Raw genomic sequence first — 16976 nt, forward strand, 5'->3', positions numbered from 1 at the left:
CCCCCCCCCTGTGACCTTGAATATTGGTAAAGGTAATTAAGTTGAATAAACTTGGTAGTGCTTCATCCTAGCATACGTTTGGCCAAATATCATCATTCTGGGCCTTCTGATTATTCAGAAGTAGACGTTTAAAGATTTTAAGATATTTGACACCTGTGACCTTGAAAATGGGCAAATGTCAATCATTTGAACAAACTTGGTAGCCCCACATCCAAGCATACTATTGGCCAAATATTATCAGCCTGGGCCTCTTGGTAATTCAGAAGAAGTTGTTTAAAGGAAAAAGTTGACGCGGACGGATGACGAACGACGGACGCCGCGCCACGGCATAAGCTCACTTTCCCTTCGGGCAGGTGAGCTAAAAATGACACCTCGATTTTAGGGAATCATGGAATAGGGGAGATGGTAAAATATGTATCGATTTGTTTGTCAAAAATACGACTTCATAGGGAACTCAAAATTGTATACAGAAAATAAATAGACTTGCCAAAGGTTACTCTAGACTAATTTTGGTTAACACTCCTCAATTTGTACAAAAGAAGATGGATTTAATACATGTATCAATATCTGCCCGCTTTCGGGAAATTCCCCTAGGCCCCCAAAAATGTCATCCGTTTATTTAAGATTGAAACATCTTTACCCAATGATACATTTAACCAAATATTGTTGAAATATCTCTATTCATATTGAAGTTTTTCACATCTATCCCGATGTTCCCCATATATAGTATACGGACGGAAGGACGACGAACTCCAAGCCACGACATATGTGGAAGCAAAACCTACGTTAACACAAATTCGGATACATTAGTGAATTTTCTTGTGGAACTGTACTTAATATTGTTGTAATTTACTCTGTTGCTTAGCACTACTTAGTAGTATTTTTGTCGTCGAAGAATGTATTAGTATTTCTTATTAATATGCTAAGCGGATGTACTGTATTCAAACATGTTTCTCGTAGGTCGTGGAAGTTGATGTTAGTTGAATGACGTCATTAAGTAATGGCGGACACCTTCAGGGGTAAATATTATCTTGCACAAAACGAGACAGCTCAGCTGTTAAGGAAAACTAAAATCCCAAATATTATTACAAGTAACACTGTGATAAACAATAAATCAATTTATGTTGTTCTAAATTTTACATACAATTGTCATATTTCTGTTCCCTTTTTAATGTTGATGAAACAGACATCCTTGTGCTGTTTATACCAACAATTAATACATTTAGTAATTGAAAAAGTCCGCTTTTCATGCCAAGATCACTGGCAGTGTTACATCTTTGGTTATTCGGAAGGGTTTACTGCCTAGATCACATAACTGTTATCATCACCTTAATTCAAGAAAAAACACAATTATATTAGATTACCATGCATCTCAAATACTCAATTTATTTTTATCGATGCAATGAAAAATGAAAAAAGATGAAAAGCATTTTGAAATATATGCAAAACTCTATCAAAAGGGACTTGATAATGTATATTATCCCGGGTTGTTTGTTTTTTGTTTCAATAACAATGAGCATGAGTAATAAATAATAATATACATACTGCTTTTCATTTACTTAATTTCCAAACATTGTATGTCACCGTTTTCAATGAAGCATTGACAGATATCTATTATTTATTTTCTACCCAATGGTGAGATGTATTTAACATGACATCTTCTAAACTTCACAATCCCAACTTAACACTTGGATAAATGTATGCAAAATATAACCTTGCAAAGTCAAGTTTATAGCAACTTAGAGAATTTCTTTACTCTAAAACATAATTTGTAGTGACTACGTTTATTTCTTGTAGATGTAGTTAATATGATAAACGTTGGTCCTCCTGTCAGTATCTAGGTTAAACAATATAACAACATTTGAATAGAACGTCAAACATGTGTGAAACATGTCTGCGACAAGGTGATCATTACATTTCTGACAAAATTATTATATCCTTACGTTTAAATTGAAAACATGACAATAGTTTGTGTGTTCACATCACTTACACTTTTTTAACTTTATATCCACATACTTGGGTTTCCTTGAGTAGCCCGTCAACAGATACATGTTGGAGAAACACCTGCAAACAACGTAAACTACCGCAGCATATATACTAACTAAATCTGATTGTTAAAGGAACCAAATCCTTCTCTTTAAACAAGAAATAATTATGTTCTTACAGATATAATGAATGTTAACTTTCAAGAACTCTTAGTATTGATATATGGAGTAATAAAATATCCAGGCATTATAGCACATGGTATTTTCCTATATGTTATAAGTAATACTAATGGTATTTTTACTCATATTTTTACTAGAGATATATGTCAAAACCAAAGTGTTAGAAACCAAATTATTGTGATTAGTGGTAAAACATATGACAATCGTTCTATAACTCCTATATCGATTTCTATATAAAGTATGAATAATATATATTTTGAAAAGTATAAATATATCTTAGTTCTCGTGAAACATTCCAGTACTTACTCATATAGTTTGTTACGATTTAAACATTTATAAATTTACCTTTATGAAATCGTTTCGTTTAAAAATTTAGACAAAACCGTATTCTACTAAACTCTCCTTTTTAAAGAAGGAGTCGTGGGTAAATGAAAAACTCGTATTACCTTGTTAACAAGAAATAGCTGATCCATCCAGTGTCGGTTTGACCAGTATCATTAAGGTCTGCATGTCACGTTACCATAAACAGTATATCTGGAAGAATCAGTAGAAATCTTAAATCTAGATATCGTGTCACTAATGAATCTAACCACATTACCAATTTGTATTTCAAAATCCTCGTTTCCATATTTAACTGTACTAAATCGTCTCTGCTTATTATTGATTTGTTTAACCTTTTCTCATAGGAAACAAATCCCCTGGTTAGATAAGCTGTTTTCTGTGTTTAGTTGGCGACTCTCATTAAAAACAATTTCGTTCAAATATTAATAAAGAATATGTAATTAACGCTACTACTTGGATGCTCGTAAGCCGAACCAATACAATTAGTCCTGTCCACCTATCATTATTCAAGTTGTTTTATCCAGTACAACATTATTTCATATTTCTATTATAAAAACTATATACATGTATAGATAAAAAAAAATCGAGGCAGTATTCCAGTACGTGTTCATATCCTTACCAGAAAACAGCCGTTGAAATAACATCGACATCGTTTGTAAAAGTTGGTTATGTTGGTGTTGAAGTCGCTCACTGATATTTATCCAAACCGTCCTCCTAATCTTAGAAAACAATACAACACCCCGCCCATCTAAACCCAATAAAACCACTCATTTGTTCACTCTAACACACACTTTCAGCAACATGACAAACACATGTTTATTTAATAGACGACACAATACTTTACGTTAAAGAAAAATCAACAGACACCACGAAACATGACAGAAACGTCACAAAAAACAACAAAGTAGTATAGTTATCAAAATTACATTATAAGCAAAATTGTCATATAGATTATGTATTTTATCATAAAGGACGTGTATGAAATGTCTGGCCATATAACAAGCATCGTGTTACCATATATCATACGTCAAACCTGAAATAAAATAGCATGTGTATTATTAGTCCGAATTATTCTGACGTTTTATCGACTTTTATATATCGGTCTGTCGTCGATTAACGTCAGAACTCCGGCCCTCTATAATATGCGGGAAATGAGCGACCCGCGCCAGGGTCGCTCTTCAAACTGATATTTTAGAAACAAATCGTCCCTTTCACAAACATGTCGCTCATGGATCGCAATATCTATTCTTTATGCACTAGGTGGTATAAATAACATGTTTCAAAGATCATTACGAACAGTATTGTCCAACTGTTAACTGAAAACAACATTGCCGTATTGCGGTCGGCAATTGACATGTGGTCTCATTAATTACCAGATGTCTGCATTTGGTGTTGTTCAAGGTAGTGCAGTATTGTATGAATTACAAATTTACACACAATAATATTGTATCGACTTGATAATTCGATCTCGTGTTTTGCAATGCCATAAGTATAAAATGAGCAACTAATATTTGGTTGATGGTTGCATTTGATACTACAAGTCATAACTTATTGAAAACCAATTTAGCCACTGAAGTGAAGCAGATGACATATGCATGAGCGTTTGGATTCTAAAATTTCTGAAAATGAGAGTGTTTATCTCATGACTTAATTGGTCCCAGACTACACTTACTGTAACACTGGCATACAAAACAGTTTCCGATGGGTAAACAATATTGTATTATACGTGTAATTCTGCACAAAATATTAACCTGAATCACCTTAAAGATTGTAAGCTGATCTATAATGTTCTCTCGTATATTCTTAAAATTCAGAATGTTGTTTTCTTACTTATGATTTATATACGTTATTCATCGTTGACGTTCAACACTCGTTGCATTACTATTCACCGTATAACCCTCACTTTGTCTAAATTATCAAATTTGCCCACCGTTCCATAAGCCCCCCTCCCGGATATGTTTCAATATATAACGAACATAACTTACATCTAACATGAAGACTAAACATTATAGTTGACGTCCCTATAGTATTTTGGGCGGTACATTGGTATGTCCCGTTTTCAGATCTATCCAGTTGTCCCAGTGACAACACGGCTGAGGAAGTAAAGCTATTGTTGTCAGGTTTTGTCCAGACAAATGTACAGCCAGGTCTACAGCCAGCTGTACAGGTGATGTCCGGTAATGTGTCCCCTTCGTCTACAGTGTAAGTAACGTCCACAGGAGACAGAGCTATGGATGTGTCAGGACCATCTACACGTAGCAAAGGGTATACGATTATACAATGTATTAATCAAAAACAATATTGAAAAGAACCGCGTGTTTCCGGCCTTATATCGTTCCAAGTCTTACAGAAAAATATTCTCATGTTATTTATACATGCTATTTGCAAAGATGTAAACGGTTGCAGCTTATTTTAACTATTTCTACTTTGTATTTGTGACTAACTTTGAAATATAGTTCAATCTCATTCATTTGTCGTCAGACGTAGTGAAGTTTACTACAGTATAGACTTTATTATGTATCACCCATAATCAGATCATTAAGCTAATTGCAAATAATGCGCAACACTCATTCATTGATAAATTATCTTTTTTTCTTCTTTGTGAAATGCCCAACTTACATTGTACATCTAGCATAGGCTGAATTTTTGATGTTACAACGACGTCCGTGTTGTACGCAGAACAAACAACGGTTTTTCCGTCCATTGTTCTAGTGATTGTAAAGGTAAGTCTGCTCATAGAAACACCCGACCCATGTAGTGTGGATGTACTGAATGAAGTGTAATTCACCCCTCCGACTGACCACAGGACAGTGGCAGCAGGTCTACACGGGCTGGTCACACACACCAGGAAAATAGATTGGTGTTCTTGCAGAGTTGAGGGTGGATTCTGTAGCACAATGCTCGTCACTTCTTCTGTTGAACAGAAATACGGAGACAGATTGAAAATATTACTGGATATACGAATCATTGATTTGTAGCTGACAACATAGTATTTCAAATATCCCGGTATGAGATATCCTTTTCTCTCATTTACGGTCATGCACGCTTACTGTGTAAGATAACCATGATTGCTGAGTCTATCTTACATGGGCTAATCACATCGCGTAGTAATACAAATGCGAAGGGGATCAACTCCAAATGTCAACAACTTACGTCGTCTGCTACAAGTGTGTGTACCGTAAACATAAACAATGACAAATGGTTTTGCTGTTTACGCTATTGAGTAAGCATCATAGTCAGAAGTTTCAGGAGCGTACACGCCGAACTGCACTAACAACGTAAACATAAATAGCACAGGTGATGTTAAATGTCAGGGTGATCACGAGTGACACGCATGTGTAATTCCAAATGTGACGTAACATCGGCACACACTGCTGTGGTGTCAGCGCAGTTGTCGGTGGACATGCAATATTCGCCCGGCTTTGTATTTATTAATTGCATCTATAATTCCATTTACATGAATTAATTACATGTTCAGTCATGAATTACAAATTTGACAACAAAAACATCATTTGTTTCCTATTTTCAACTAGGAGCTATACTTCTCTGCGCACTAAATCAGATGTACAATAAGGAACAATGAGTTTCGAAGATGGCGTTTATCAAATGCCGTATGGGAAATAGAAAGTTGCATATCAACTTAACCATGGAGTTATAATGGAAATGTGTTGTTTAAATGCGTGCCACGACTTTGAGGTTTGAGGGAATGGAAAATTATTTTTTCCTCCTTTTTTGTTTTGTTTTAAACTACGATAAATATATTTATAAACTGGAATATGGCGACCGTCTGTGGGCATTGAGATGTGAAGTATCTTTTGTTAATGGTAAATATGAGAGAAAAATACTCTTCCATATGTAACGTTGGGTGAATAGAGAATTCCTCCCTCGAGGATAATAATTGGGGTAAAACCAATTAATTATCTCTCCACCTCCGGTACATTTGGAAGAGTCTTATAGTCTCACCCTGGTGTTGAGATGGGGGATTCTCCACTCAAAACAATTGTTTGATGTCACGTAAAAAAAATCCATGAACGTCACGCCAACAATACATAAGCCTACAATGCCAACATTGCATTATGCATATGAGAGGGTGAATAGAGTAAAAGCAAGCAAAATGATATATGGAAATTTCAACCTAGGGGAAAACCTCGTTGTTGATATTAACATATTTCAACACAAGGGTGCGAAATATTATTTTATCCCTATCTTTTTCTATTGAGGTGAAACCAAAACTATACAAATGCCATTGTCACTATTTTGAAAAATTCAAAATATCAAAAGATCTCATGTTGGAATGCATTTTACAGATTTAGAGTCGCTCGAAATATGTTTGAAAACAACAGTTAAAATGAGGAGAAAACAGGGACATTGCACAGGTCTAGCTCACGACCTGTACATTGCCAAGCTTAGACTTTAACTATGTAATCATACATGGCAGTGTTGCAATTATTGTCAAATGTATTGGTCGCAAACTCTATACAAGTCTTTACAAGGGAAGAAATTCTAAGAAAGAAACAAATCCTTCGGTTTCTCTTGATTATAATCTGAGTATAATTCTTTTTCACGATGAGAATTGATGCAGTGATATCCTTTAGAGTAACACACTGAACATTTGCGTAGTTGCATCCATTCGACAGAAGACAAAGTCGAAAACTTAAAACTAATTTTCCCCGTCAGTAACTTAAGTTTTCCATACATTGCCCCCGTTCCTGGCTTACATTATGTAGTTATTGTTTCTTTAATGACAAACAGTATAGAGCGATTTCCAGTCACTGACTAAGAATAGACAGCCATTGTTCCTGACAGTAATACACATTAGACACAACCATTGTTCAAGTAGCTTACTTAAGAATGACGTTGTTCCAGTCTATGACTTTTATTTCCCATCGTCCGACCTGTGCTTGAGAGTTTTTCACCTGCCAGAGACTTACACTAGCAAAATATATTCGTTCCTGCTACTTAACAAGTCAGGGGATAATTTTCTTCATCACTGACTAGCACAACACACTTTTTGTTATCATTACTGACTTCCATATTCCCACGACAACATATGCGATTGGATATAAGAAATCCACATACATGTTATTTAAGGTTATAAATTCAGCAGGTATTGGTTATATTTGATCAGCGTTCCTATAGTTATAATTTTGTAGTATTTCATTGAAAGGGTGACACTAAAAGAACTTGTGTATCTTCAAGCAAATCGAGAATATAAACAAGTCGTAACATTCACATTCAACTTGCCTAAGACTTGGAGCGTGTAGTCGGTGCTATCTTCGTATTCGTTAGTAAGGTTTGAGTTCTGACGTCTACAAAACCAAATCGAGTTATGGTCTGCTGGTCTCGGTTGTAATACCAACCGGAACACAGTGGCATAGTGAAGCGCAGAAGGTTGACAGGAACATACATCCGGGGTACAGAGGACGGGTGTACCAGAGACCAGTATATAGCATTGATCTCCTGTCACTTGTATGTCCTGTGGTGATACTGTCATCAGAGGACGACGATAAAAACTGACTCTGGTAGCCTCATCTGGGACTGTACATGTCAAGTTATATCCATTCCCATGAATGGCGTACTCGGCTGATCCATTCAAAGTAACAGCCCCTAGAAATGTGTAAACATAAATTATTTATATTATATGTATTTTGTATTGCATCCTCATACTCCGGGGTTCCTCACACGTAAACTGTACGCGTTCCTGGAATAGGTCACGACCTAATCGAAGACTCACTATACACTACCTTGTATAATTATATCCGTCCCGTGTTATTTTTTAGTTTTCATCGAAATGACTGGCGGCCAATATATATAGATATGAATATTTTAAAAGATTTAAAAAGATCCTACAAAACCATGTTTATGACACTATACTACCTATTATACACAGACAACAAGATACATACAATATATATGAACAGACAATTAAATATACACGGACATCTATATACACTGGGACAATTATATTAACATAGAGACAACTAGATAAACATAAGGACAACAGAGTACACGCGGGAAACTTAATACACACAGGGCCAACTAGATACACACAGGGACAAATAGATACACACATAGACAACTAAATATACACGGATAATTAGTTGCACAGACACCAATGTACACAGGGACAACTATATACACAAGGACAAGATACACACAGAAAATTAGACACACAGGGACGACTAACTACAAGCAGGGACAACTAAAACAGACAAGTATATACACACGGACAACTAGATACACACAGACTATTAGATAAACACGCATCTAGTTGTATATGTCTGTATCTAGTTGTCTCTTTGTATCATATTGTCCATGTGTGTATTAAGGGACGACTTAATACACATAAGGATGACAAGATATACACACGGATAACGAGATACACACGGACTAAAAAACTAACATAATGACAATTAGATTCACAGCGACAACTAGATACACAATGGCATAGTGTATAAACTAACAACACCAAAGCAAACAAGTTAAGAATTATATGTGGCTTGTTTAGATAAACGGTGCAGAAAATCAAAATCGTTTTTTATATAACTGTTTACACGTATAACCTTATAACGGTTCAGAATGAGGTCTATAAGATGACTCAAACGTTGCGTTGCACTATTAGGACCGCCTACGATCGGTCTAAACTTCAAATGCGTAGGAGTTTCAACTTCAATATATATATACAGTGTTGTTCTTATATAGAGTGTTTGTGAAGTTTAGGCAAACCATAGAAATAACTAGTTTTATGCATAAAATTGACAAGATAATCTCCTTTTCATGTAGGCATGCTTCACGTGTCCGTATTATCTCGTTGATTAATCTACGGGATTCTGCATTGAACTCGTCACTTGCCTAAGTATGAAATTCAACATTACTAAGCATGTTATGTATGCATTCACAAAATATATCTCTATTCATGACCATTACTGCATTGCCATTAATCCAAAGCACATGTTTGTCTGTATGACTTTTTACGTGTTTATGACTATCATTATGCAAAGGAATATTTTTTAAACTATCAATGACGTCTTCTTAATATTCGTCCAAACTTATTGGTGGGTTTCATTGCGAATTGTACTAGACTAACGCCGTTGTTTCCAACGGTCTGCTTTCACCGTCTTCGTCACATTATCGCATTGACGTAGTCTTATGCAGAATTTAAGAATGCCTGAAGTTCTTCGTTATCGTTTTAATCTGGTGTTGAACACAATTTTAGACCCTTTGATAGCAAATCAATTTCATCTTTTGATAATTTTCTTTCAGATAAATAAGTTATCTTTGGGAGAACTCGCTCTACCATATTTGTTTAAATTTTGGCTCTTTGGTGTCGTAGCTCCTTTTTGTTCCTCCACCTTTGTTTACATTTGAACAACGTCTTAAAAAAATGATTGTTTACACTTTGTCTTTTATTTGTCGTCCACGATTCCCGATATATTCCATGTGTTCCTGTAACGTCATATTGTCTGCTGTAAACTTTTTATTTGAAATAAACCTGAAGTGGTTTTTAATCGGTCGTTATATTTTTTTTTTATATATATTTATAAATATCAACTGTCCATGTGAAGTAGGAAACATGAGAGGGAGCATGTAGAAAAATGTTGCACCGTGTAATAACCTCACTTTTAATTAGCAGTTCTGGCAAGCTTAGCTATCGACTTTCATTTTTTTCGGATTATAATGTAATCGAACACTTTGAATACTTGTAATATAACTTTGTTCTTCCTAACTTCAAATATCACCTTATAACCTCGCAAAAACAGATTAAGTTTTCAATAAAATAATTAGAAAATTCATGTTTCAAATAAACAATGATGATTTAACACATGATGGATGAATGACTAATCATGAACAGATGATAGTAAATTGTATTCCTGAGCTCTGGGTTAATATCAATATATCAGCTGAAAAATTAATTCCTCACCTTGAAAGACAAATGTTTGGGTTGTCGGGATACTCCCTATCACCTGTCCAGCGACTGTGACTTCTATCCAGAATCGTACACTTTTACCGGACAAAGTAGTGGTGGTGAGTTGGTAGGATGGAGTGACTGTGAATTCATGTGCATCACATCCATTTGTTCCAGCAGTTGTTGGTACTGGATAGGTCATGTCCAGAGTGTTAGTGGTTTGCTGTAAAGATGTTTGAATTATATGTACAATCAAAATGTACAATGTCTCTGAACACTTACAGAAAAGGAAACAATAGTAATACGGTCATTTTCAATTCTGAAACGAAAAAGCTGTGTGCATCATTTTGTCAATGTATCTATAAATATAAATATTACACCCAATCAGAGGCTGCTAATTTGAATACCAAAATTGTCTGGGTGGTTCTGTATTGCGTTTGAAGTTTGTTATGCATTACTCCCACACAGTATCAAAAAAGTCCGCATAATAAAACTTAACTGCTAAATGTATCTGTCACAGCAAATCAGACGGCACAGGTTTTATAGGATAATTAACCACATGACCTTGAGTATGTGCAAAGGTCATTCATTTCAACAAACTTGCAAACCATTGACCCAGCATGCTACTGGCCAAATATCATCCCTCTAGGGATTATGGTTATACAGAAGAAGTTACTTAAAGTTATCAACATATTTGACCTTTGTGACCATGGAAATGGCCCTTCAAACCAGGTGAGCTAATAAGAACACAAAGAAAGTGAAAAGAAGGGTAAGGGGCATGTCAAAGAAGATGGAAAAAATAAGCTGAACAAATGCATCAAAAGAGTCCAAGCTGAACACAGTTATCTGTCCTTTTGTTAAATGCAAGCTTTTATATTTTAATACATTATCAAGAAGTTCAAATGCAAATAATAACAAGAGGCCGCGAGGGCCTGTATCGCTCAACTGGATATTTGAGCAATCATTGCAAAATATTCTCCAAACAAGATCCCTGTGAATGGGCCAGACCCCGATCGTATCTTATAGCATGTCTGTATCAAATTGTTCTTGCCCAGCATTTATATGTATGATTATTGGGTGGTGATCTTAACTGTTTCCATGCTGTGCCTCAGAAACTAGGTCCATAGGATTGTGGCCAAACCGCAAAGTCAATTATAATATCATGACTGCATTTGTCTGTTAATGTCCAGCATTTGTATATATAGTGTTGGGGTGGGGATCTCAACTGTTTCAAAGTTACGACTCAGAGGTTAAGTATGTAGGGGTAGGGCAGATACCGGGGCCAATTATAATATCATGACTGCAATCGTCTCTTTATGCGCAGCAAATGTATATATAGTTTTGGGGTGGGGATTTTAACTGTTTTGAAGTTATGACCCAGGGGTTAAGTCTCCAATGGTTGGATAGACCCTGCGGCCATTCTGGAAGCATGTGCCTTCGTCTCTGTATACTTAGCATTTGTTTAAATGGTTATTATAGACTGATTTAAAGTTAGGATCAAAGGGACTATGTTTCAAAGTATGGAACCACAACCGTGGGGCCATCTTGAAAGCATATGTGCATTCATCGCTTTATACTCAGCAATTGCATATATGGTTATAGGGTGGGGATCTCAACCATATCAAAGTTGTAAACTATTTTTGGCCCCATCCCTTAGCCCGGGCGGTCACCCTATCCATTTGTACAATTGTTAATCCCCACCACAAAGGGATGTTTCCCACCAAACATAGTTGATATTTATCCCTGAGTTCCAGAGATGAAGTCGATTAAAGCAATACAGCCACAAAAACCTTGTTGGCCCAACCCTTCAGCCCGAAGGGGGGCCAGCCCCACATTTTGTACAATTTTTTGAATCCCTGCCTCCCATGAATGCTTCTGACCAAATATAATTGATATCCAGTGTATAGTTTTACAGAAGAGGACGTTTATAGTATTGTAACCAAATTTCCCCCTTTTTTGTCCCCTCCCCTTAGCACTGCCCATCCACGTTCTCATTAACAGCTGAGTAGACCGAAACACGCGGAGTAAAGTATCTTGCTCAAAGTTACAACACAGTGCTGTGGCGTGACTCGAACCCGCAACACTTCGGTCACGAGCCCAGCATCTTACCACTAGACTACCGTACCTCACATAAATTCACAAAGACAACTGCCATCCTTTCAAATGCATCGAAATCAACAGTTCAAAGTTTAATTTCTTCTTAATTTAAAATCAGTAGTAATGTGGCCGCTGTGTCAAACGAAATTTCGAAATTTAAAATATGCTTCTTCAGTTTATCTAAACTATGTTAAATTTTGTTTTGTAATTTTGTGCTAGCTGCTTTATATAACCATATCTTCAAAGAACAAGAAGTCCGGATGTCCTGTTTCGCTCACCCGGATATTTAAGTAGTCATAGCAAAATATTAAATAAATATTATACTGTACTACAAATATTTCCAAATATTGGCTCTGTCTCTCAGCAACATACTTTTCTTCTTGGGTCCAATTATCATGTCTCTATTGGGATGGGGTCATGGTTTTACAACATGGACTGATGTTGTGACAAGGATACCAAATAGTATGACTCTAGGCCTGTCTTTTCTTCAGAAGTCATTTAAGGGAAAAGTTGACGGACGACGACAGATGGACAGACGACTGATGCCGGACGGACGGATGGGCGACAGACGCCACGCTATGGCATACGCTTACTAGTCATTCGGGCAGGTGAGCTAAAAATACTGCCAAAACAGTTCCTTATTTAATCAACTTTATTTCTATATGATAAGATTTGTTTCCGTGAAGAACACTTCAAATGAAACCTCCCTTATTTTAACGAAAATTACCTTGAAAAGATTGCTAAACTCACAGATTGGTCTCTGGAAATCTGGCATGTATGCCATGTATACATCAATAGTATTTCCAAGAATTCCCCAATCACTATGGAATATGCCTGTCTGCACTCAGGTATTATGTGAAAATGAATGTTTTCATACCAAATTCAGTCAAGAGACTATAGTGTTTGAACCAGCACACAGTAGCTATACATAGTGTTGCTAGTTCTATAGTACCTACCCCATCTTGGTAGACCAATTTCACTGTCAGACTGGAAGCTGGATAAACACAGTAGACTTCCCCTACCAAAAATTGTGTCAAATCTGCTGTTGGATCTGGGGCAAACTGCACTGTAGATGGAACAGCTGTAAATATGATGCAATTTGATATGAAATATGTAGACAGAGCTGACATTCTTTGGTTTATATCCCCGACAATGATGTAAAGTTAGTGCCCCTTTATTCGCCAAACTTTTGCCAATTACATCATAATATATATAATGTGACGTAAATAACGTCACCATAGTATTCAACACAGTTAACCGTTAACGCCTTCAAATGTTTTGAAAAAAAGAAGAGATATAAGAAAGAAAAAATATATTATTTATTTAAACAGTTACAAAATGCCTTGTCACACAAAGAATCTTAATTGTTTTTTCTGCATCATGTGCAACTGACATCTCATCAACTAAACTCATAAATCAAAGGATTGTTGGTTTTGATTTAGCGTTAATGCAATACATACACATTTAAAATACCCACATATCAACGCTAATTGTTGTGTTATGGTCGACTGAGCCGTCAATAGAAGTAAATTGTTTTTCTTCATGTGTACTTTGGTGCATACAAAGTAATGACGACCCAATGCTTGCTTATGGAAATGACGCATGGACAGATTTGATAACTCATGTTCCATGTAATGTGTATGTATCAACATGTATCTTTTTAAAAGTATTGTTTGCGTCTAACATTTAGCCATCTTACCACACCTGTGTGTTTCAATGCCATCTAGAAATGTTTTAGATTTATGTCTGAAAACGAAGTTGTTGTCGGCCCGATAGTACTACTGCACAATCGCATGGTGATTTTACGTAGATACCAACAAGTTACCAAAGACTGATTTTTATATGAAAACGTATGTACATTTACAACACTTGGAGCAGTTTCTTTTGAATAAGTGTTCAAGCCCCAAAACTCCAACGTTTTAGGATTAGGGTTAGGGTTTTCCCATTGACATGCAATACAATAAAGGATACACATCTGACAAATTATCCAAAAATCGGGTGAAAGGCGACCGCTGAAAGCCCTGGATCCAATCATCCGACCCTGATGAGAACAATTATTTTAGTCACCGATTTGGAAGTTTATATTTGTTCAGGACTGAGTCTTCAGTGCGATGCATGTACATTTACCTCATCTCAGACGATTACAGCCCTCTTACTCAAACAGCATTAATCCGTTGCAGTGTAATATACTTCAAGTTTCCGAAAAGAAGAGGCCCTATGGCCCTGTATTGCTTACCTTGTATTAGACGCAAAATAATATATTGAAAGATTTAAACACATTTTCCCTTTGTGACTTTGAACGTCGAACAAGAACATTAATTTGAACTAACTAAACACCCTTCATATCAGCATGCAACTTTGCAGACTCATCGTAGACCTTTTGTTTAACGTCATTATACGCATTTGATCAAGTGTGCCTTGAAAGTGGGTCACTTAAATGAAAAAATACTGATCAAATATCAACATTTTTGGATTTTTGGTTTTTCAGAAGAAGATGTTTCAAGGTTTAAAACATATCTGACCCCTGTTACCTTAAATATAGGCCAGGGTCATTCATTTGAACTATTTTGGTAGCCCTTACGTAGATTTGCACAAGCTCCAGATCCTGGGACAAACGACATAATGGACGTTACAAGTTTTAATTATTGCAAAAAACACGTTAATTGAAATATAAGGAATCTTGCTTTGTTTCGATTTCATTGGTTGATGAATTGAGTTGGTCTTGGAACAAATTCAACATGAACTGCTCGCAGTTTATTAAATTTGTTTCAAGATCAACTCAATTAATCACCCCATGAAATCGACCAAAGCAATATTCAATCCTTAAGTGAATTATTATCAACGATCGAATCAATTCAGTATAATTCGTATATATACTAGTACGTATGTATTGAACACGACAGAATAAATAATCCCATTGTCGATAGTTTTACAGTCATTTAAAAAAACAAATAACGTACATTGACAAATTAGATAAAGTACAAAATATACCTATCGGATATATGAATCACATATACATTGTACCATATTTCACTTTCAGATTTCTTTTTTATACCATAACATTGATCAACATATCTTCCCATATCACACATATGTGCCAACAGGGCAATTGATCGGTAAATCACGTGGTCGTTGTACCATGTGTAGACGATGTGTGTCCAACAAAGTCGGTGTGTTGTACATGTGTGATACCACAACTGTAGCAGTGAGGTTGATATTCATTTCATAAAATGTAAGCATGTGAAATGCAGGTATTGGTTTTCTATTTAGTGTATACTGAATGAGGCAGCAGAAAGATACACCGTTTTGAAGTGAACATTGTTAATGATGTTACTTACATATAACAGTTAATTGAACAGCTGTAGACCGTACTGCTCCATAATCACAGACCCGCTGGGAATCATCCTCTGCATACGTAAGGCTGGATATGTCCAAATAGGTTTCACTTAATGTAGAATCCTGTGTTACAGTATACCTGGTCCTCCCAGCTGTAACCGCACATGTCCCACCACTTGTACATCCTCCTTCTAGACCTCCTGATGCTGGCAATTTTGAGAAAATAATTGTCTGGGTTACATCTTGAGTTGTACATGTAAGTTTGCATGGTGATCCTGCCTTTGCATTTGAACAAATGTTAAGGGATTGAGAATCTGCAAATAAATATATATTCATATATATATATATCAACTAAAATAAACACAGCAACGCTAAATATGATGTTCAATGCATATGTAATTCATGTAAAAAGTCATTATTATTTGTTGCTGTGATGTGACAAAATCAAATAGTACATATATGCAAAACGGCTTTTTATTGGTGATTAATTTGAACACACTTTTGTGTAGCCCTTCATACGAGCATGCTACCAGCCAAGTAACATAATAATTTGCCTTTTCTGTATCAAGATGTTGATTTCAAATTCAAATTCAAAAGAGGCCCAATGGGCCTGCATTGTTCACCTGGTATGAATCTCACACGTATAATCTTAAACGTGAACTAAAATACAGCCACAGGCAAAATATTAGTAATTGATTCAAAAGAACCTATTAAAAGATTTAAACATATAACCCCTGTGACCTTGAAAGTTGAACATATTTCATAGCCTTTTATAACAGCATGCTTCTGGCCAAATAGCATCACTCTGATTCATTTGGTTATAAAGAAGAGGTCAAAAAAAAATAATATCCCAGAGGGATCTTGGCGCCCATCATTGTACCATCTTCATTAGTTCTTTGTAGGATTGACATTTTCTCTTCTTTTCTGTTATCTGTTTGATCGAGGCATGTTAACAATAAATGTACATCGGGTTAATTTTTATCTAAATTTAATACTTCTGTGTTTAAAAGACAACCTTCAAAGTGAGTTTGTCATTTCAATTATTTACTGGTACAGTACTTACTGTGAAAGAAATATAACCGATCTTTGCAATATGAGAAATATCTGATAATTTTCTTTTCCAATTCAAC

General features: G+C 35.8%; 1 protein-coding gene and 1 long non-coding RNA gene across 2 annotated transcripts; both read right to left on the reverse strand.

Annotated features, from left to right (window-relative positions):
- Nucleotides 1–1128: 1128 nt before the first annotated feature.
- On the reverse strand, nucleotides 1129–3628 carry LOC110450911. Its single transcript, XR_002463021.1, has 4 exons — nucleotides 3127–3628; nucleotides 2612–2699; nucleotides 1991–2064; nucleotides 1129–1328 (listed from the first exon to the last, which is right to left on the reverse strand). It is a non-coding gene; the product is annotated as an uncharacterized LOC110450911 (long non-coding RNA).
- An 11-nt stretch (nucleotides 3629–3639) lies between these two features.
- On the reverse strand, nucleotides 3640–16157 carry LOC110450902. Its single transcript, XM_021498696.1, has 6 exons — nucleotides 15849–16157; nucleotides 13467–13591; nucleotides 10429–10636; nucleotides 7752–8114; nucleotides 5127–5420; nucleotides 3640–4756 (listed from the first exon to the last, which is right to left on the reverse strand). Exons 3-6 carry the CDS (start codon nucleotides 10613–10615, stop codon nucleotides 4416–4418), a joined length of 1185 nt encoding a protein of 394 aa, XP_021354371.1. The 5' UTR covers nucleotides 10616–10636; nucleotides 13467–13591; nucleotides 15849–16157; the 3' UTR covers nucleotides 3640–4415.
- Between the last annotated feature and the right edge of the window lie 819 nt (nucleotides 16158–16976).

The sequence above is a fragment of the Mizuhopecten yessoensis genome, unplaced genomic scaffold (genome assembly GCF_002113885.1).
Source record: "Mizuhopecten yessoensis strain PY_sf001 unplaced genomic scaffold, ASM211388v2 scaffold587, whole genome shotgun sequence".
NCBI classification, from domain to species: Eukaryota; Metazoa; Mollusca; class Bivalvia; order Pectinida; family Pectinidae; genus Mizuhopecten; species Mizuhopecten yessoensis.

What these genes read in the sequence shown, in the direction of transcription:
- LOC110450902 (XM_021498696.1), bottom strand. Translation starts at nt 10,615, where the DNA reads ATGACCTATCCAGTACCAACAACTGCTGGAACAAATGGATGTGATGCA. An exon ending in CCAAACATTTGTCTTTCAAG is followed by an intron (nt 8,115 to 10,428) that starts GTGAGGAATTAA and finishes ACACATTTCTAG; the next exon opens with GGGCTGTTACTTTGAATGGA. An exon ending in CTACACGCTCCAAGTCTTAG is followed by an intron (nt 5,421 to 7,751) that starts GCAAGTTGAATG and finishes TCTGTTCAACAG; the next exon opens with AAGAAGTGACGAGCATTGTG.